Here is a 21,077-nt window from a genome sequence, read left to right as displayed (position 1 = left end):
AAATTATAATTGAAGATAGTAAAGCATTCCCTAAAAGCCTATTGTAGGCCAAGATGGCCACAGCTTGGAAAAATTTCTTATGTGGTGACTAGTGTAATTTTGCAGGCTTTAATTTCACGTCGATTTTAGGAATTCAGTTGAAATCCAAAATATTTTATTTACAAATATTTTTGGTCAATGGTAATTGGTCAAAAAACTTGTTTCCTGAATCTTTTTCTGACAGGGTTTACACTATTTTGGAAAGTGACTACCTCGTTAAAGCTTCACAATTTTGTGACTAATGGTATGATTATATTTTATTTTACAACCATCGTTGAACAGCTGAACCTTTTTGGGTTTTCAACAACTAATGTTCAACTCTATAGCCTTGTAATTTTGAACTCAATCCAGAAGACAAGGGAACTCCTGGATCAAGTATTGGCTTCGTAGTGGACTTCTTGATGGAACTATCCCACATTTGCGTTACATGGAGAGGAAAACTACCCACGGTTAGCCAGACGGCAAAGGGACTCTAATCCATTATCCGTCTACCACTGAGGATATTTTACGTCGGTACTGTAGTCTGTGCAAGCCGGAGCGGAATTTGAATTGACCAGCCAGCGCTGGGATTCAAACCCTGTTCACCTCATTTGAAGGCAAACATTCTATCCCCTGAGCCATTAGTGCTCCAACGGCATGATTGTGGCTATGTGGTCAGAATTGTACTTAGGCCAACCTCTACTTTCCAGGCAAGCTGGTTAGTTCAGTAATCATCGAGCCATTGCTGCTTAGAATTGAAGATAAATTTCCAGAAAGTAATTGTTAAGATTCTGTTAAACTTAAATCAATACACAAAATTTAAGACATAAACAAAGATTTTATTTCTAAAAAATGAGCATTCACTATTAAATTGCAAACAGTTATGATTTCAGGACACAGCAAGATTTAAAGAGGACAACAATTCTTCATAAAAGGATTTTCCCCTGTTTAAATTATATTTTATAGCATCCTGAAATCAAACAAAATTGATAATAAATCAAAAGTTTATAAAAACACATAATTTAGTAAGTAGCAACAAAAACCTAATGAAAAATATTCATGTGCAAATGATGCTAATCAGTTAAATTTTTGCTTAACTTTTATTTTCATTTTGATTGTACCAAAAAAAGTTTAGTTCTTTTCAAACAAATAATTTTGGAGCTATTGATAACTAACAAAAAAATTTTGCTTATTTTTATAACTGATTTCTTCAAATTAATCTGTTTCAATTTTTAGAAACAGCATTAACATTTTTCTGAAATGTGTGTCATTTCATTATTCAATGTCTTTTGCAAGCAAAGAAGGTTAACAAGAATTAGTTATTTCATTACTAATTACATGTTTTATTAAGTACAGGTGGCCACTCAAATCAGATTTCAAATTTCCCTGATTTTTCCAGGTTTTCCAGATAAAAATCTTAAAATTTCCAGGTTTTTGTTTCTTTTTTCTTATAAAGTGTAGGACGTGTACAAGAAAAGTGTCTTTATTATAAAATATTTTCATCTTGAGAAAAATAATTTATTTTGACAATTTGGCAAGATTTTTTCATTTATTTTTCAAATGCTTTCGTAAATGTTAACAAGAATTAGTTATTTCATTACTAATTACATGTTTTATTAAGTACAGGTGGCCACTCAAATCAGATTTCAAATTTCCCTGATTTTTCCAGGTTTTCCAGATAAAAATCTTAAAATTTCCAGGTTTTTGTTTCTTTTTTCTTATAAAGTGTAGGATGTGTACAAGAAAAGTGTCTTTATTATAAAATATTTTCATCTTGAAAAAAATAATTTATTTTGACAATTTGGCAAGATTTTTTTATTTATTTTTCAAATGTTTTCGTACAAAATTTTGAATCAAATATCATATATTGACCAACAAAAGAGTAAAATGAAATATTAATATATAGTTGGTTCTTACAAATTTTTTTTAAAAAAATATATGTTATAAAAGGTTAAAATGAAATAGAAAAAATTAGCATTAATGCAACAATTGTAACAATTTATCGACAAACATTGCTGTTAGCGATTGTAAAAAAAATGTGCGATTGGTTGGTTTGCTGAGAAATAAATAATTCACAGATTTCTTTGAATGGGAGTAGAAAAGTTTTTAGAAAAAGAGTGCAATATAAAATCTATTATTATTAAATTATAACCAACGATTTTTGGAGAATTTTATAAAGTAAAAATACAAAAACATTTTGTCAAAATAGAAAAAAAAAATTACCGCCAAAATATTGGAACAAACTTGAGCCATAAATGGATTCAGCCCAAGGACAGAATTTAAAAACAGAAGCTAATATCCTAATCCCTTTTTCCATCTCCACCAGAATCTTTCCTAAATTGCACAGTCCCATAGCGGTCAAAGGTTTCTGCATTTGTTTAGCAACCGTGGGAGAATTTTCTGTGGTATTCTAGTTTGACAGAGCTGTAATGGAGCAAATTTTGATGCAAGCAAAATATGGCTAAGTTGATGATATTTCAACGATTCGGCGATACTTTTCCGTTTAAAAAAAAGTGGGTATAATGGATGAAATAATTTAGCTTAAGAAAATTAGTAAATAATTTAAATTAGTGAAATTAAAAAAATTATCAAAGAAAAAATTTCCAGCTTTTCTTTAAAATTCCCTGATTTTCCAGGTTTTTATCCAAATTTCCCTGATATTTCCAGTATAAAAAAAATTCCCTGATAATTCCAGGTTTTCCAGGTGGGTGGCCACCCTGAAGTAGTAATTTAATAAAATAATATTTCAGTTTATTGTGTTGAGTGTGAAAGGAAAACTGATAAAAGGCAGAATTTGAAATAAGCATCATTTTCAACAAAGTTTTAAAACTTCACTTACTTAATATTTGTTCATATAATAACAATGTTGGTCTATAACCATTTATAAAAAATTATATAAAGATTACATATTAAGGTAAAGTTATTGGAAAATTATATTACAATATTAGTAAAGGCTATAGGAAATGATATTTTTTATATAAATTTTGAATAAGTTTGCGCCTGACTTGACATAAAGGTAAGCCAGCCTTAATGCTTAGTTATCACAATTTGCACATGCATATTACACATAAATATTTGACATGAACTATGCAATAAGATAAAAAAAATCAAATTTTATTCCACAATTTTGAGTTTGTTCAGAAGAAGAAGCAAATGAATAAAAAATCATTAACCAATGACTGATAGTTAATTTAGAATTAGGTAAAAGGGAAGTTAGTTCAATCACAGATGTTCATAAATTAATTTTTTCTTTAAATTGCAGACTGAGTATCAGATTACTAAAGCAGTTATATCATTTCTCACTAATCACTTGTTTGCTACATCAAACAAAATAAATGGGCATCATAACCTCAAGAGGAAGAGGATGGATTGACAAATTGTTCCTGGATATAGAAAAATCTTAAAATTTCCAGGTCGGCGTGCTCCCCCCCCCCCTTATGAAGTCTAGGTGGGTACAAGAAAAGTTTTAATTTTATAAAGTATTTTATTTAAAATGTTATTTATTTGATATACCATTGAATAGATGCGGAGAAAATAATATGTTTAGCTTGTAGAATATATTGCTTTTAAGGAAATTTTTCTTTTCAAAGTGTTAAGTAGTTTTTGCACAGAATTGCAAATATAGAGTGACCCAAAACAAACCTTGGATAAGTACTGTTTAATGTAATTTCATTAAGCAAAAGAAAATAATTGCAGGTGATTATACATCAATAAATTTTTTTATTCATTTAGAATATTTGAGGAATTCCAATCTAACTACATGGTTTCATAGTTTAGATTAGGTAGCTGATTTTGATTTATAACTGGGAAGGCGAAAAATTTCAGTACATTAAAAAATCTATTGAAAAAATTTCACTGTACATTAAAATGAAAAAGAAAGCAACAATTTTTCACTGTATTATTAGCTTATAACAGTTTTTTTCCGGGAAAAAAAATAGTGCAGGAAAAATGATAATTTAATATAATTATTTATTGGCTGCATAAAATTAAATATGCGTTTTGCACAGCAGACGATATTAACCGATATACCATTTACTTGAATTTAGTGGCACAGTTAACAGTGAACAAGAAAGAGCACATGTCCCCAGTTGTAGCATTAGAGCTGCACCAAATTCATGAAGAAAAAAAAAATTAATATAAATTCTAGAATAAATTTTTATCTCTTTATAATACTCCTGTCTACAATTTCTGTTGCCAATTACAGGTTCAGTAACAACTAACTTTTTATACCATTTACCTAAAAATTGAATGGGATGTGTTATTTGTTATGCAAGTAATTTTATTATTTTTTTCTTAACTCAATAAATAAATAACTACAGTACGTACTGACTTTTTTTCTCAAAATACATACATTTTTCAAGTTCTAAGAAAAATGATTGATTTAAAATGTTCTATATGATTCTATCCATATTTGGCTTCATTTTATGAAGAAAAAAACAAAATAAGAGATGGAAACAAATAAAAATATATGTAATGAAAAGAAAAGCAGTGGTGTCTGACATGAAAATAATTAAATAATTTTACAATAAAAATAACACTTTACTATGAAAAAAAAAAAAAAAACTTTGAACAGAAAAATAATTTAATTATATTAAATTTTAGTGGCACAGAACAATTAATTACGTATTTTGAGGTCGCACATAAAATATCAAAAGTGTATCTTGAGAATGATTTTTGTAAATAAATTTGAAATGTCTCTACAAGATAACCTGTTTTGTTACAGTTCACTTTTATTATTACTTTTTTAATTTTCTATTATTAATGTGACTCTTATGTAAAAAAAAAAACTGTACTTAGAGATTCACTTACCACGGTTAAAAATTTCAAATGATGTAGCCCTTCATTTAACAGCCTATAGCTTAAAAACTGATATTTATAAGTCAAACGTCATTATTTTAAAACTTCAATTTTTTACTTTGAAAATGATACCTTGTTTACTTAATATTAAGTTTAAAATTTTGGTCATCTGGTTGCCTAACTTAAAACATGTACCTGAACAGCGCAGAAAAAAAAAAAAAGTTTAGTTTTCCTTCCTTCTAATAAACAAATAAAAATAATTTCTTTCAAATTCTAAGTTTATACATCATTTAACATGTTTTCCATACATTCCTTGCTTATTTTTCAGCTTTTTAAGGTAAAAGGAGAAATAATTGGCATATATCATCTCTGGAATGTAAGCAACATTTATGAGCTTTTGACATTGTGATTAATAAACAATTCGAATTTTGAATCAAAAATCAAATATTTACCAACAAAACAGTAAAATTTAATGTTATGTTCAGTTGGTTCGTAAAAAAAGCTTCTTTTTGTTATAAAGGGATAAAAATGAAATTCAGAAAATTAGCATCAATGCAACAATTTTGCCATTAACGATTCAAGAAAATGAGTGATTGGTACGCTTTGCTAAGAAAAAATTATTCATTGGATGGCAGACTAAAAGCTTTCAGAAAAAGAGTGCAAAATAAAATCTATTAGTAAATTATAACCAATTATTTTTTGGAGAATTTTATAAAGTTAAAAAAACTAAAACATTTTGTTAACATAAAAAACACTCCCAAAGCATCGGAATTAACTTTAACAATAAATGAATTCAGCCCACGGACTAGAAAACAAAAAAAAACCTACTTATATAAACAGAAGACAATATCTTAACCCTTTCTTTCAACTCCACCACAATTTTTGCCTTTTTTAAACTGTGTAGTCTCATAATCTCCAAAGAGATCAAAGATTTCTCCATTCATTTAGCAACATGGGCGAGTTTCATATGGCAGTTTAGCAGGATAACAATGGTGAGAATTTTAATGCAAGCAAAGTATTGCTAAGTTGATGATATTTCAACTGTTTGACAATAAATTTCCATCTAAATAAAGTGGATATAGCGGATGGCAAAATAATTTAAATTAAGAAAAAAATTCCAACTTTTCTTTAAAATTACCTGATTTTTCCAGTATAAAAAAATTCCCTGATAATTCCAGGTTTTCAAGGTGGGTGGCCACCCTGGAACTACAACTTAAGTATAGTTTGTCTACAGTAAGAACTTCCCCCGCCACAAAGTCTGAGGTCATCTGCTGCTATGGAAACAAGAATAGCACATTTCAGGGAGGGTACCTTCTTTTCACTCTATGGCTAACACAATAGACCAAAAAGAAAGACTCCCTTTTTCTAGCTGACCCCAGCCAAAACCTGTCCTAAACAATGACCTCACACTCCTTTTTGAAATAGTTATACCTCGTTACCATAGTCATTCCTACGGATCCAGACGAACGGCTAGAGGAGTTCTTACTTTAGACAAACTATTAGCAGAAGAATATTGTGACTTAACTTTTGGAAACATGCTACTATGAGATAACAAAAAGATGCTTCGTTATACTAAAATTGCTATTTTGTTTTAATGTCAACCTCCTAGTTAAACATTTATTGCATTACTGTTTTAATTGTCAAACATTGCATCCTGAATAATTTTGACATAATGATTGAATTTTCACTTACTGGTGACTGAATGTAAACAATAACAAGCTTCCTAAAATCGGAAGAAATTTAGAAGATTTTCGGTGTATCTCCCCGCTTAAGAGGCGATGTGTGAACAAGCTTATTATTCTAGGAAGTTTTATTTTTGTGATTTGTGTTTATGCTGTGATATTACTTTATTTATACTGTGACATTAATTTTATTAAATTTGTTTTAGGCTCACAACCAGTTAGAACTTGTAAACTACAATAAACTTTTATGAATAGTAAAATTATGCATAAATCTGAACTCAATTCACAATAATAAAACTTCCTAGAACATTAAGCCTGTTCAAGCATCGCCTCGTAAGCATAACATAAGCAGAGGGATCGACGGAAGTTTTCTAAATTTTTTCCAGTTTTACTAAGCTTGTTATTGTTTACATTCAGTCAACAATCCATTAAACTCAAGATTAGAATAATTTTTATTTGAAAATGTACTTTTTTTTCTTCATTTGGTTACATTTAAAATAATTTTGTTTATTTTTAATTATATTTACATAAATGATACAAAAATTAAGTTACTTAAAATATTTTTTTCTTTTTAAAAAAACTCAAACTTATTTTGTTTAAAAAAAACATTTAGTTTAAACCGGCCAACCTAAAAACCTAGGTTAAAGATGTATAAGTTTCTTTTTCTTCTTCAGGGGTGATTGCGAGTTCAACTCAAAAATCCCGAAAATTTCTTGAGAAAAATCATTAATGGCACTTTTCAAAAAGTTAAAATCTTTTTAAATTTAAATCCTTGATATTTTCAAAACATGAAATTCTAAATAAATTATTTGCAGCATAATTTAAATGAATAATTATGGATAAGTTTACTTTTATCTCTATCACATTTGTTATTCTACCAGAGAAAAATATTTGCAAATGAAAGAGATGCCAAGTATAAATTCTAGTTCTAATATTTTTAAATAAAATATACAAGAATTTTTATATATAATTGTGATCGATGATTTCTTGAAACTGATTAACTTTGGGATCATCTCTGTTTCCTTCCCTGTAAGTACAGAAGTAGCAGTGTTGTGTTTTGGGAACTTTTTCCTGTCTCCCCTCTCAGCCAATGGCTGCTATCCAGCTCATTATGAAAGTTCAACCCCTGTTAATATGTTATATTCTAACAGGATTTTTCAGATATTAAGTAAACATTTTTAAAAAAAAATTTTTTTTTTAAAGAAAGAAATTATAATTTTTTAAAAAAAAATTATAAAAGAGTATAATTAAATGGACTCCATGTATAAAATTATTGGCATTAATTGGTAATCAAACATTAGCCAACATACTTACTTCATTAGTTAAATGTTTATTATTTTCAAAATCTCTCCTCACCCAACTTTTTAATTCAGCTTGATGTTCCTTATTAGGAATTCTTTTTATAGTTCTCAATATGTCTCTATATAGCTTCAAAGTTTTAGATCTTAGCAGAAACTAAAATAGAGAAGATTAGAAACTGCTAATTAATTTTTCAAAAATAAATACAGTATATATACATATACAGGGTTGCCACTCAAATCTGGAAAAATAATTTCTTGTGCTTTCCCTGTACATATTATACACAATATATACAACACAAACACTGTGCTGTTTTGAGCTAACTATACTAGTTATAATTGTGGAAAAAAGGAACAGCTGAACATACTTAAAACAAATGCTATAGTAAATAAACTAATTTAATATAGCTGAAATATCTCGTAGATTGCACTTTGAATGCTTGCCATTTTTTAAAAGATGAAAATACAAAACAAAATTCCCTGCATTTCCCTGTTATTTTAGGGATTTTTAAATTCCCTCTACTTTTCAGGTTTTCCCCATTCTCACAGTGGAGTGGCAACCCTGATATAGTTCAATAAAAATTTTTTTTTAAAAGCAACCTTTTAATTTAAAGAGAAATGAGTGTTCAAAACTAATTAATGGAAGCACTATTTAAATCCCTTCGATTAGTGTTATGACCTGGTGAAGCGATAGTGCTTGCATATATTTAGGATACATCAGAGGCGTAGGTACAGTTTACAGCATCTGGGGACAGTTTTTGGTAGGTACAGTTTTTGCGTCATCTCGTAATAAACTGCCAGTTTTAAAGGGGATTTCAAGCTTTAGATAATGTAAAAGCTGCAGTCAAATGCACTTGCACTGAAATATTAAATTTTACATTGAATAAAATTTTGAAACGAGTAAAGTTTTGAGTAATATTTTTTAAAATGTTAATCGATAAGATCATAAATTTTGATTTGATTTCCTTTTTAAAATTTAACAATGTATATTATAGTTTCTGTTACACCTAGGAATAGGGGGGGGGAACGTTTTTTTAAAAATTTGGTTCACACCTAGTTTTTTGGTTTATTTAACAGGGTTGCCACTCAAATCTGAAAAAAAAGTCCCTGTATATATTATACACAATATATTAAAAGGAAACACAGAATCACTGTGCAAATGAGCTATATTATGATAATCTAATCAAAGAATGAAACTAATTAATAAATTCAGAAGGTTTTTGACACGACAAGGGTATAATACTGGTTTAAACCGTCAAAAAATGAAGTTTGCCAAGAAAATATATGAACTTCAAAACTACCAACAGTTGCCATGCATTATATTGAAATTTAATTATACTGTAGGTAATCAGCAGGTTTTAAAATATTTTTTAATTAAAATTAAGGTAAAATAACAGATTTAAAATCTCAGAAATTTATATTCAAATGCATGTGCAGAAAAATTTTGCACAAAAATTGTTTAAATATTTATATTTTGAAAAAACATTTTTTTTTTGATATTTAAGAAAATTAAAAGTTTATTACTATGCATTTTTGGCATATAAGGAACATATAACTAATATTTATAAGGAACTTACAAGTTATGTTGCATAAATACAAACTTGATACAAGTGTATAATTTTTTTTTTTTAATGTTATACTGAACATCTTTATTATCCAGTATGTTAATTTGAATTTAAAAGTAGTTATTAAAAGTAGAAGAGCTAAAAATAGACAAAAATTCCCTGATTGTGAATGTTGCATGTGCCCAACCTGTTTAAAAGATTTTTCTTTAAAAGATGTCTGATGTACAAAACTGCTGTTTATCTTTAAAAATGTCTAATTTTTAGTATGATTAATTTTTACTATACACTAAATTTGGTTATAAATAAATTTCTAAATAATATCACTGCAGATTTTCAATAACACATGAAAATGAATACATAATATTACAAAAGATGTGAGTTTTCAAAAGTACAAGATTTTGGTTACTATTCAAAATATAAGTGTTTCTTCAAAATTTTAAATTTATTTTTTCTAGAACATATTTAGAAACACTATCATTTATAAAAAATATATAAATTTTATGTATTAATTAAATTTCACATATGAATATAGGTTTTCGACGTGACGGTTTAAACCGTCAAAAACTGTCAAATGTCAAAAACCTTCCAACCCTGAAAAAGACAAAATAAGTAATTAAACAATAAATCAAAATAGTAAAGCACTTAAAACAGCTAAATCCAAATTTGTTTTATTTTAATTTATAAAGTCAGAAAAACAATTCAAAAACAAACCTGCTAACACACATATCTTAAAATATTTGTTTTTTGCTAGAATTGTTTTTCTGACTTTATAAACTTTATTATGATAACTAATACTAGTTTTAATTGCTGGAAAAACTTAGAGAAATCAAGAACAGTTCAACATACATAAAAAAGGAATAGTATAGTATAGCTGAACTATCTTTAAATATCCCATAGATCACACTTTGAGAGGTCAACATTGTGTAAAAGAAAAGAATAAGAAATAACTATTCCCTGTATTTTCCCAGTTTATTAGAAAAATTCAAAATTCCCGTCATTTTCTCCATTATTTTTAATCTCTGTATTTTCCAAGTTTTCCCTATTCATCATATACAGTGGCAACCCTGTTTAAAATAAAAGGTTGAATAATCATTTACGCACTAAATTAAAGGTATTTAAGCTATTATAAGGTCAAATCATTAAATTCTTTTAACTATTAATTAATATTATCAATAAACAATAAAAAATATCCACTTTTCTTCCATAAGCTAATAAAAAAGAATAACTTATAACTCAGGGTTGCAAATAAACCCACCTACCCAGTAAAACCCGGGCGGCTTTTACTGGGCAAAACCTACTCTGAAAAAAACTCACCCTAAAGTTGGTATTGATTAGTAAGAATATAAATACTGGGACTGATTAGTAAGAATATAAATAAAAAGTAATCTTGTGTTAAATTAAGTTTCAAATGTGTGATGTATGTGATTGCATATAACATTTTGCATTGTGATGTCAGAAGAAATTTTTTACAGGCTTTTGTACCAATTTATGTATATTAGTTAGTAATTACATTTTAATTACCTATATGTTAAGTCAATTCATACAATTAAACTTAATTATTAATAGTAAATAAGCTTTTTAACAATAAGGTGCTTATCCCCTCTCTTTTAAAAAATCCCCCAATAAAACATGAAAAACCCACCTGTGTTGGACTTTTCTGGAAAAACCCGTGTTTCTTGCAACCCTGTTATAACTTATTGAATATGCTTGGACTTAACATTTTATCAGAGCTACGGCAAGGCCAAGCGCCGCCAACCTCTTAGCGACCTATTTAAAATATCGCTTTCAAATTAGTAAAGAGAATGCATAGAAATAAAAAGAAAACAAGTCCGAAATAAAATAAAATAGAAAAAAAATTGGAAACATTTTATTCCCCTTTCCAACTCTTACCTTGGTTAATGTCAGTGTTTGTTTGGACGAAGCAGTCATTATTTCATTTCTAAATTTAAGATCTAAAAAATCAGTATAAAAAACAATACTAATTGTTGTTGATTACGACTTGAGTATAAAATAAAAAGAATCGTGATTTTAATGTAAAACCAATAAGAAATTTTATTTTAGAAAATAAGAGTTTTGAGTATGAAATGAATGAGTGACTGAACGTAAACAATAACAAGGATGTGCGAACAAGCTTGATATTCTAATAAGTTTGACTACTGTGATTTGAACTTAAATTTACGCGCAATTCAACCATTCATAAAAATCTTCTGCAATTTATAAAATCTAACTTGTAAGTCTTAAATAAGTTTATGAAAACTAATATCACAACATAAATAAAGCGTAAGGTTTGCCGGAAGCTGTATAAACCTCTATGGTAAAAACCCGGAAATTTTGCTAAGAATACTAACCCTTAGCGCCACCTTTACACGGTCAACCATTCATATTTTCGACTGTGATGTCTGGCAACAACTAAATTCAAAAGCGGTACATTCATGGTATGAAGTGAAGGCGCACTAGTTTCGAGATGTCTGGAAGTGTTATTTTTTCCAGTCAGTTGTGTAAACAAGTTAATATTTTAAAATGTGGATTCCGTCATCTGACTTCAAATTTAAGTAATAATGAAATTTAGAATAATGAACACATTTTTTTTCTGCTAACGCGATTCCAAAATTAAATTATGTTATTAAATTCGATTGTTTATATATTTATGTTTATATTTTTCATGTTTATATATTAGATTAGTTCAGCTTGATTAAATGTGGAGAAATAACTAACAATTTGTATATAAAATACTAATAGTAAATATAAATAAATCATTTATAATTTATATCGTAATTTTCGAAATCAATTCATCCATAAATTTTGTCTCAAATTACTTTTGTTATTTTGACTAAAGAATAAAAAAATTCTTTTGTTTGTAAATTAATTAGATATTTAATAAATGACTTAATTTCAAGGGTAGAAATCAAGCTCAAAGGACCAGAAACTGGACCATAAAAGATATCACAATAGTGCGTTTACGGAAAGATAGATCGAAAGTTAACTAATAGGTCGCCAGAATCTTGATCAGGCTTGCGACTTTTGCGATTTTCTCTGCATTTTTTATTTTACAGAATTATGATAAAAGTGAATAACAGAGGAGTCGTGCTGTTTGTTATAAATGCATGATTGGTTCACAATACAATGAAACTACATTTTTTAATTAACTAAATACAATTAAACATTGAATTTTTATTTTTAAGTATTGAAGCAGTTTCTTGTAAACTGATTATATTATTATGCTTGCTAACAAAACTTCTATGATACGAAAAAAATTAGTTAAATTATATTGTAAAATTCTGCCATGAATATTATTGGTTAATGATACAGCAACATATTAAAGGTGTAATAAAAATACTATGAGTAAATTTTAATATAAATAGCAATGACCAATTATTTTATATATATAAATAACTGATTTTTAATAAAAAATTAAAGCAAAAAAAAGTGTAAGATAAAGTACTTATCTTAATCACCGAGTGAACTTGAATTGCTGTTGACTCCTACTTGATTAATAATTGTCTTTATAGTATTTTTTATTGCATCTTCTAATTCCCACACATGATTTTCTATTTGTTTAACATGTTCTATGCAATTATTCCACTCTGTTGGTAAAACATCACTTATTTATTTTTTTACACAGTTTTTCTACATCACCTAACGTGAAAGTTTTGTTCTCTTTAGATACAAAATACTTGTGTCCAAATTAACTGGATCGGATTAAGTATAGTCGGACCCCAATTTAACGAATTCATAGGTACCGAAAATATTATTTACCAAGTCGGGGAAAATTCGTAATATGGAGGGCAAAATTAAAAAAAAGTTGACTAACCTTATGGAATATTCAAACATCATTAAGGAAATACACAATATGAATAGAAGTCTTACACTTTTTATTCAGGAACTTAAAATACAGCGAATGATTACACGTTGATTAATTTGAAATTTTAAAGCATTTTGTGAGTAATGCTTTCTTACTTCCTTCTTTTTTGATGTCATGAAGAAAAGGAAATACTCCTTCATTTACATCTTGCTGCATTAGGTAAGTGTTCACTGTTTCCAAACCATGCAAAGCATCAGAAAAAGTAGCAGTTTTCACTGAAGAGTCATTATCGACTTTTGTGCCAGACTCGCTAGTCATTGTTTCCTATAAATCTACTTCATTAACTTCGTTAATCTTAATTAACTTGTTAACTACTTGTTAACTACTTGTTAACTACTTAATTAACTACTTAATTAACTTGTTAAATCGCGAAATTAGGTAAATAGGGGCTCGCTAAACCGGGGTTTGACTGTAATCTTAAACTTGTTTTGTAATGAATATTGGCAATTCCAGCCATATCAAATTTATTGTATTTATGGTTGTTTTCTTTCACTATTGCCATCAATTCAGTCTTTAATCCTCTTCTTTCTACATCCCTTCGCCAATAATAATAGTTTTAGCTTTAAGCCAGTCTATTATTTATTTGATTTGTAGCCTTTGGTCCTGATTTTTTTTATTTGTTCAGAACTTGAAATTTCAATGAGCATGGGATTTTAAAGGAATTATAAGAATTTTTTATTAATTACTTTCACTAGACAAGAATTAGGAAAAGCTAGATTTCTCTATGTCAGAGCCCCTGTAACATGTTAAAAATCAAATTAAAAAACTTCACATGCATAAAATAAAGCATTTTTAAGTTATGCAATAATTTTTACAAACATATTTTTATTACCCCATAAACTCAGCAAACATAATAAAGTATTTTTAAAGTATGCATAATTTAAAAAAATTATGAGATGCTAACTAGTTGCAATCCTCAATTAAAAAAGTAATTTTATAAACTGAGAATCTACTTAAAATAATTAAATTTAAAAATCATAAGGGTATAAAAAATAAAAAAAATCCAAAAAGTATGAATTATTTCGTCAAACTAAAATCAGTTATTAAAACATCTTTCAATGCACATGAGACATAACCAGTTTAAAAGTTGCGGTCCCATAGTGCTGTGTAATTATTAACTCTTTCAATTATTGCTCTATATAACTAATAAATACTGAACAGAGTTGGTGGTGGTCAAGCATATTTAGAGACATTATGAGTATGACTTAACATAAAAATTAAAGTAACATTAACGTTAAATTCTTGAAATTAAAGTATAAAGCTATTCAGTGTACTGCAATTTCATAATAATACATCATAATATAAGAAAAAAAATATTACTTGAATATTTCTATAGGGATATGCAAAGTAGGTAAGACACCAAAAAATTAAATTTTACCTAATGTTATATTTATTTAAGTATTATTATTATTTTTATATACTAACCTTCAGTTCTGTATACTCACTGAATTTTTTAAAATTTTTTATGTTTTGTTTAGTTTGAAACAAAATTCAAAACAGATGAAGCAGAAAAATTGGATAATGAATAATATTTATATAATCTATTTATAAATAGATGTTTAAATTTTTATAAGGCACAGTGGATGTGCAGTTATAGAATTGTGTTGCATAAACTATTATAGTGCAACTGGGGTCATACTAAAGCAAAAATTTGAGTTATATATTAACAGAAAGACTTTTTCCATATTGAGTTTTAAATTCATTTAACATTCTTTACAAAACTTGATCATAAGAAAAATACTGGAGTTTGATGATCTCTTCTAGGAGTAGGGGGATGATTTCTCTTTCAGCATCACTTCCTCTTTATTTAAACTGTATTCTGCGTTTTACTAATGCAGTTTTTAGCACTTTCTTTTTTAGGGATTTACATGTGCCATATTACTAAAAATTTTGGCAATAATGTTTTTGCATATACGGCAAGGAACAAGCAGATATGTTGGCCAAGAAGGGCACTCAAGTAATTCAACAGCCAAGCGCTTCTAGCGCTTTCTATTCCACAAAACTTAATATCAAAAATCTAATAAGATAAAAGCCTTGCTCACTTCTCATGTTTCTTCAAGAAGTTGGAGGAATAGCTTAGACCAAAATATTTCAGATAAGCCCCATGGAAGGGCTGTTGTGGAATTCAGACTTGCGATAGGCCATGACTACCTTCAGTGAATTGGCATTTTCACAAGTCCTAATTGCCCACTCTGTGAAAAAAACAAAATCATGGACATTAGCTGGGATGCGCAGCTCTGCATGAGAGCTCTCAGTTGAAGCAATATTGCAGCGCTCAACATCTGCTGATGGGACTTTTTTCTCTTATTGTGTTCTTTTTAATTCCATTTCTTTGTTAATCTTATAAGAGCTTGCCATTTTCCTTTGCCATTGGATATAAATAAATAAAAATAACTATTTTGGTAAATTGTTTATTTGGTAAAGTTTAAACACTTGAGTGTCTCACATTTATTTTGTTGAACATATTTTTAGGAAGATTTGCATCTCAATCTTCTTCAGTAGGCTTTATTGGATTAGGCAATATGGGCCAAAATATGGCTAGAAGTCTTCTAGATAAAGGCCACTCTTTAGTAGTTTATGATGTATTCCCTGAAGCTATGTCTCAATTGTTAGATGCTGGTGCTCTAATAGCTCAAAATCCCTCTGAAGTAGCTGAAAGATGTAGTACAATTATCACAATGCTTCCTTCTAGTCCTCATGTTCAAGATGTATACACTTCAGAAAATGGTATTTTTCAGTGAGTATCAATTTCATTATCAGAATATTTTGCTTTGATATATAAATATATCTTATATATGCATGTAAAAAAAAGGAGAGAAACTCAAAACTGTTATTTAAATTTTATGAAAAAAAATGTATGGGTGTTTGACTGAATGTAAACGATAACAAGCTTCCTCAGAAATTTAGATAACTTCCTGTGTATCCCTCCACTTATGTTTTGCTTTCTAGGCCCTTTCTGATTATTCTACAATGTTTTATTATTGTGTTTCAATTTATGCATAATTTTACCATTCATAAAAGTTTTCTGTAATTTATATATTCTAGCAGATCATGAGCCTAAAACAAAATTAACATCCCAGCATAAAAAAAAGTGTATGGTTAGCCATGTTTTGAGGGGTATCCCTTATTTATATCCTATCATAGCAAGCTTGCAGAGTCTTCCGATTTCATTTGCTGTTTACTTTGTTGAAAGTTAGATTGAAAGAACGTGTTATGTTGAAAACATTAAAAGTATAATTATATTGAAGTTCGTTTTTTCAAGCTTAGGATAAAAATCAGCCGTAAGTAGTAACCTGGAAGTCTTATGACGCCTCATAGCGCCATCTGTGCTTAGCTTTACCTGGTCAACCATCTATATTGAAAGGGAAAAATAATGTCATTCTTTAAGTAATTTATTTCAGTTATTGAAAGCTGGAAATTGATCATAAATTTGGTTCATGCATTTGTTTCTGCAAATAGGCTATTTGCAGGTAGTAATAAGATGAAAATGTTAGAAATTTTTAATAGTAAGATATGGTAGAAGGTACTAAACAAAGTAAACATAACAGTCTTGCTAAATATTTAAAAAAAAAAAGATACTGAAATTGTTATAAGTTTTTATTAAATTTAGGGAATGATAACTTAGTGTGAGAATAATAATTTTAGTTATGAACATGTTTAAAATAATAATTTTAATGAAAAAACTAGTCTTTAAAACGATTAGAATTGATGCCTCTCAACAGTGTAATTTTCTCAAAATGAGGGTATGGTAATAGTTAGGGAATGAGAAAATAACAATTTCCTTTTGAAGTTTACACTTACAAATAAAATTAAAATGACATTTTCTGTTCCTTAACTATCCCATTAGAGGAAATTAAGACACTAATCAATACATTTTTAGAAAATAAATTCACTTCATAAATTTAAATGCGGTAATGAGAGTGTCATCTTGCTACTTATCCACTTTGTTTTTTCTTATTAATACACACTGAATAACTTCTCCCAATTTATTGTAATTTTTTTTAGCAGTTTCATGTGTACTGTGTCTCCCCAAATAATAATGCCATCAATCCGAAACATTTTTGCTAAGTAAACACACCCATTTAAAAACTATAAAATAAACATAGAAAGAACACTACAAGGGGTAATTTTAAAGCATGAAAGTAGAACAAGAAAATAGGTATTTCAGTGAGAAATATGGCTTTTTGAGTTTGTAGCTGGTAAGAATTACAAATGAGAGAATGAGATTTCATGGGTTTAAAACTTATTAAAAAATATTTATTTCAAATAATACTTCGAACTTATGAGACAATGTAATAAAAACATCTTCACACTACATATTGAACAAATAAGTAATTTATTTTTAGATAGAAGAAACTGAAATATCTTTCATTTATATCATTTTAGCTTATTTGCATAGAATTACACAATAGTAAAAGGAGAAAAAATGTCAACAATTTGTTCGCTCTTTATTTAATATGTTTTTCTAGGATGTTGGCGTCAGTTTGTGTTTTCATCCTTTTTTTATTGTTGTTTTTCCTTTTTCTTTATTTAGCTCACATTTAAGGTATTACTTTAGCCCTGGTTGTTACTTCTTTTAGTGTTTATTTTTGAATTTCTTGACTATTATTGTTTTCAATCTTTTTTTTTAAATTTGTTTTTATAACTATTAATTGCATAGCTTATTTTTATTGTTAGCTTATATTTCTTTTTGTAAGTTAATATTTTGCTTGATTCCTTTTGTTAATTAAAAATTTTAATTGTAATTTACTTTCCTATTTATTTTAAGATTGTCAGAGACAGAACTATCGCCGTCAAAAATGTTCATGTCGTTAAAGTGTGGATAGATTATAAGAAGAATATACAGTGCAACCTCGAAAGTCCAGACTGCTCGGGGGTGCAGATGGTCCGGATTTCCAAAATTTCCGAATTTTAGATACCTTACTTAAATTGATAGAATTATTGAAGTTTTGGATTCGCTCGGCCAATTACGTGATTGAACGCGCATGTGTAGACCTCCTTTTTTTAAAAATTGATTTGGAACATTTTTTCTGACGAACTAGACATAAGAATCCGGATTTCCGAGGTCATACTGTATATATATATATATACTTTCCTTCAGTTTAAACTTTACTCATAATAAAAAAAGCATTATAATTTTTACTATATCATTTCTAAAATTTGGCAGCAACCTTTTTGTATGAAGGGGCCACTTGCACACCTTGTAGATTAATGAATTGCCACACTCATATTTGGTCATGTTAGTGGCAAATGTAATAATTTATATATATATATATATATATAGTGAACTCTCGCTACTACGATATCCAATACAATAACTTCCTTTATTACGATAATGTTTTGTGGTCCCGACAAACTTGCATATAAATTAATGTCATGCTTCTCTCAATATTACGATATTCTCTGGAGCAATAAACCCCTGTAAAACGATTTTTTTCTTCCAAATTTCAACCTTATTTAATTCATTTATTATAGGTTTTCAAATAATGTACAAAATCTTATTTTATCATCTTTTGCTATTTTTTCCATCTTTTCTGACAAGAGAAGACTCACTGCTGACTACCCCAAGAGCTTCGTTCTTAGAATTGCTCCCTTATCTCTTAAGAAGTCACAGATGTAACATTTCTGTATGATTTCTTTTACTTCATGCTAAAAGCTGATCGTGAGTCACAAATGACCACAAGTAGTATCACATTAACATCTGAAAGAGAATTTTTTCCTTAGGGGGAGGGTGGAGCACCATTCACAAACGAAAATCATTTTCGTACTTTGAACTAACCATATGCATACTTTGTTGGTTGACTTAACAGTCATAAGAATGAATAAACAAACAAAAATATCAGATTATTTTCAATAAAAACTGTTTTCAGCTATGTTTGCGATCTTATTTTATTAAAATTGTTTTTTATATTTAACCTATCTGCAAATTAATATATACATTTATAGTTAATACATATATAACATTAAAATTGAAAAAAATCTTTATTGTGTCCCCAAAGTATGCAGGCCCTTGATATAACAATATATCCCTCTACAGCAATATATTTATTTGGTCCCAAAAATATGGTTGTAGCGAGGTTTTACTGTATAAACATATGTATACACATAAATATTGTGGAGGATATAGGTTCTGAGCAAAGAAACCACAAAATGTAGACCTTAAAGAATGAAAGTGCAAAAAAAATAAATATATATATATACATTTTATAGAGTAATATAAATTTGAATTAAATATTTTTGTTAAAAAAAGTTTAAAATGTTTAAACAAAAAGAAAAATTAAAGCAAATCCATTATAGTACAAAATAAAATTCAATATTTAGTATTATTTTTCTGATATTTCTATTTTTTGAGCAATTAGAGGTTTTAAGAATTTTAATAGAAAACACATGTATATATATATGCAGTCGAATTTCTATTTAACGAACTTCCATTTTGCGAATTTCTCTATTTTGTGAATTTTTTCGAGGAACCAAGAACATTTTGGAAATTTTTTCGTAAAATAATTTCCATATAGCGAAGTGAATTTTTTATTTAACGAACTTTTCATTGATATCCACTTTCCCTATTTTCCAACGTATTTCAGAACATTTCACACTTGTTAATGCATTTTATGGGGGAAATGACCTTGAATTAATTTTTGAAGCCACTGCTTTACGTAATGTTTTACTGCTTCTCTAAAAGCTATTTTAGAGAAAGCAGTAAAATCCCTTTCCCATGTTGTTTGAAATTTCAAAAGAACAACTCAGTACTAATTAACAGATTTTATCAGTAGCAATTACTTAAGAACGCATTTGGTAATTTATGTTTAAAATTTCTTTTATAATATATGCAGCTATAATAATAACATAAATTTAGCATTTTTTTTTTTAGTTGAAAATGTATGTAGCATGATAGTGTAACACTGGATAATGTTTTGCTCTATTCCTTGTTTCCATGCAAATTTCTTTTATGGTTAAGATTTATAAAATAAATAGTAGATACTAGTTTGCAAGATAAAGGTGCATAAATTACTATTTTAACTGTGCCTAAAGTTGATGAATTTAAAATCTGTTTTGCATTTAAGTGTTTTACTATTTAACGAATTTTCCATATAACGATAACGAACTTATTATCGGGATTTATCGACATGTTAAATAGAGGTCTGACTGTATATATCACAATGAAGACAAAAGAGAAAAATAAAGAAAACTAAGAACATTAATAAATTTTATTTACTGAGCAAAAGCTGCAGATATATACAGTGTATCCGCGCACCTGGAAATTTATGGAAAGTCATGGATTTCGGTTGCCGAAAAATCTAATTTTTAAAATGGAATTTACCCTCCCTCCCTTGTAGCAAAACCCCCACGTACAGTCACAATTTATTAAAGTATAAAATTTTTTTTATGGTGTTCCTTAAAAATTATGGTGTTCTTTCAAAAAATGAAAGGAAGTTAACATCAATTCTAGAGCAAATTATCTTTTAAACTTCTGTGATTTCAGAATTTTATCTATTTATTTATTATAAATTTTTATTTTATCAATTTAAAATTCTAGCTGAAGAAAGCCAGTCATTAGCAAATTTTTTTTATTCTGAAATGAGAACAGAAAAATCACTGGTATTTCTTTTCTTTCCATTGAACATGAAAAGTATCTTTAGAACATAATTTTGCAGAAAAAAAGGAGAAATTTTTTTTCTGCTTTTGTATTTTTTTCAGCTATTTTATTGCTCCAACTCTCTCTTTATTCTGTTTTTTAAATTTAAAATCTATAAATATGAAGATGCAGAGTCTAACAGTTTTGGTTATACCTATCATTTCAATTAATGTTATTATAATGCTTTTTTAAATTTATTGTCGGAGAAAATAATAACTT

At 28.0% G+C, this 21,077-nt stretch overlaps 2 protein-coding genes across 4 annotated transcripts in view; one reads left to right on the top strand and one right to left on the bottom strand.

Moving 5' to 3' along the window:
• Window positions 1–836: 836 nt before the first annotated feature.
• Window positions 837–11,849, bottom strand: LOC107440713 (LYR motif-containing protein 2). 2 transcript variants are annotated; one of them, XM_087156202.1, is made up of 3 exons: window positions 11,709–11,849; window positions 7,812–7,952; window positions 837–988 (listed from the first exon to the last, which is right to left on the bottom strand). In XM_087156202.1, exons 1-3 carry the CDS (start codon window positions 11,736–11,738, stop codon window positions 908–910), a joined length of 252 nt encoding a protein of 83 aa, XP_087012328.1. In that variant the 5' UTR covers window positions 11,739–11,849; the 3' UTR covers window positions 837–907. The 2 variants fall into 2 exon arrangements, with proteins under 2 accessions (XP_087012328.1, XP_015909183.1); XM_016053697.4 differs by having other exon boundaries at window positions 11,251–11,710.
• The window catches only part of LOC107440712 (3-hydroxyisobutyrate dehydrogenase, mitochondrial), a 44,269-nt gene continuing 34,945 nt past the window's right edge, over window positions 11,754–21,077 (top strand). For both annotated transcript variants that reach the window (XM_016053696.4, XM_016053695.5), the window contains exons 1-2: window positions 11,754–11,912; window positions 15,695–15,959. In XM_016053696.4, the coding sequence (XP_015909182.1) occupies window positions 11,825–11,912; window positions 15,695–15,959 (353 nt within the window). In that variant the 5' untranslated portion in view covers window positions 11,754–11,824. The remainder of the gene's footprint in view (window positions 11,913–15,694; window positions 15,960–21,077) is intronic.

This window comes from Parasteatoda tepidariorum, chromosome 12 (assembly GCF_982258835.1).
Source record: "Parasteatoda tepidariorum strain Cologne lab strain chromosome 12, Ptep-v5.0, whole genome shotgun sequence".
NCBI classification, from domain to species: Eukaryota; Metazoa; Arthropoda; class Arachnida; order Araneae; family Theridiidae; genus Parasteatoda; species Parasteatoda tepidariorum.
Note: the sequence above shows the minus strand (reverse complement) of the source record. Positions and strands in the feature narration are given on the sequence as shown.

Coding starts and splice junctions, on each gene's coding strand:
- LOC107440713 (XM_016053697.4), bottom strand. CDS start 11,289: ATGACTGCTTCGTCCAAACAAACACTGACATTAACCAAG. Junction 7,953..11,250: donor AAACACTGACATTAACCAAG/GTAAGAGTTGGA, acceptor TCTCTATTTTAG/TTTCTGCTAAGATCTAAAAC. Junction 989..7,811: donor ATAAACATTTAACTAATGAA/GTAAGTATGTTG, acceptor GTTTGATTTCAG/GATGCTATAAAATATAATTT.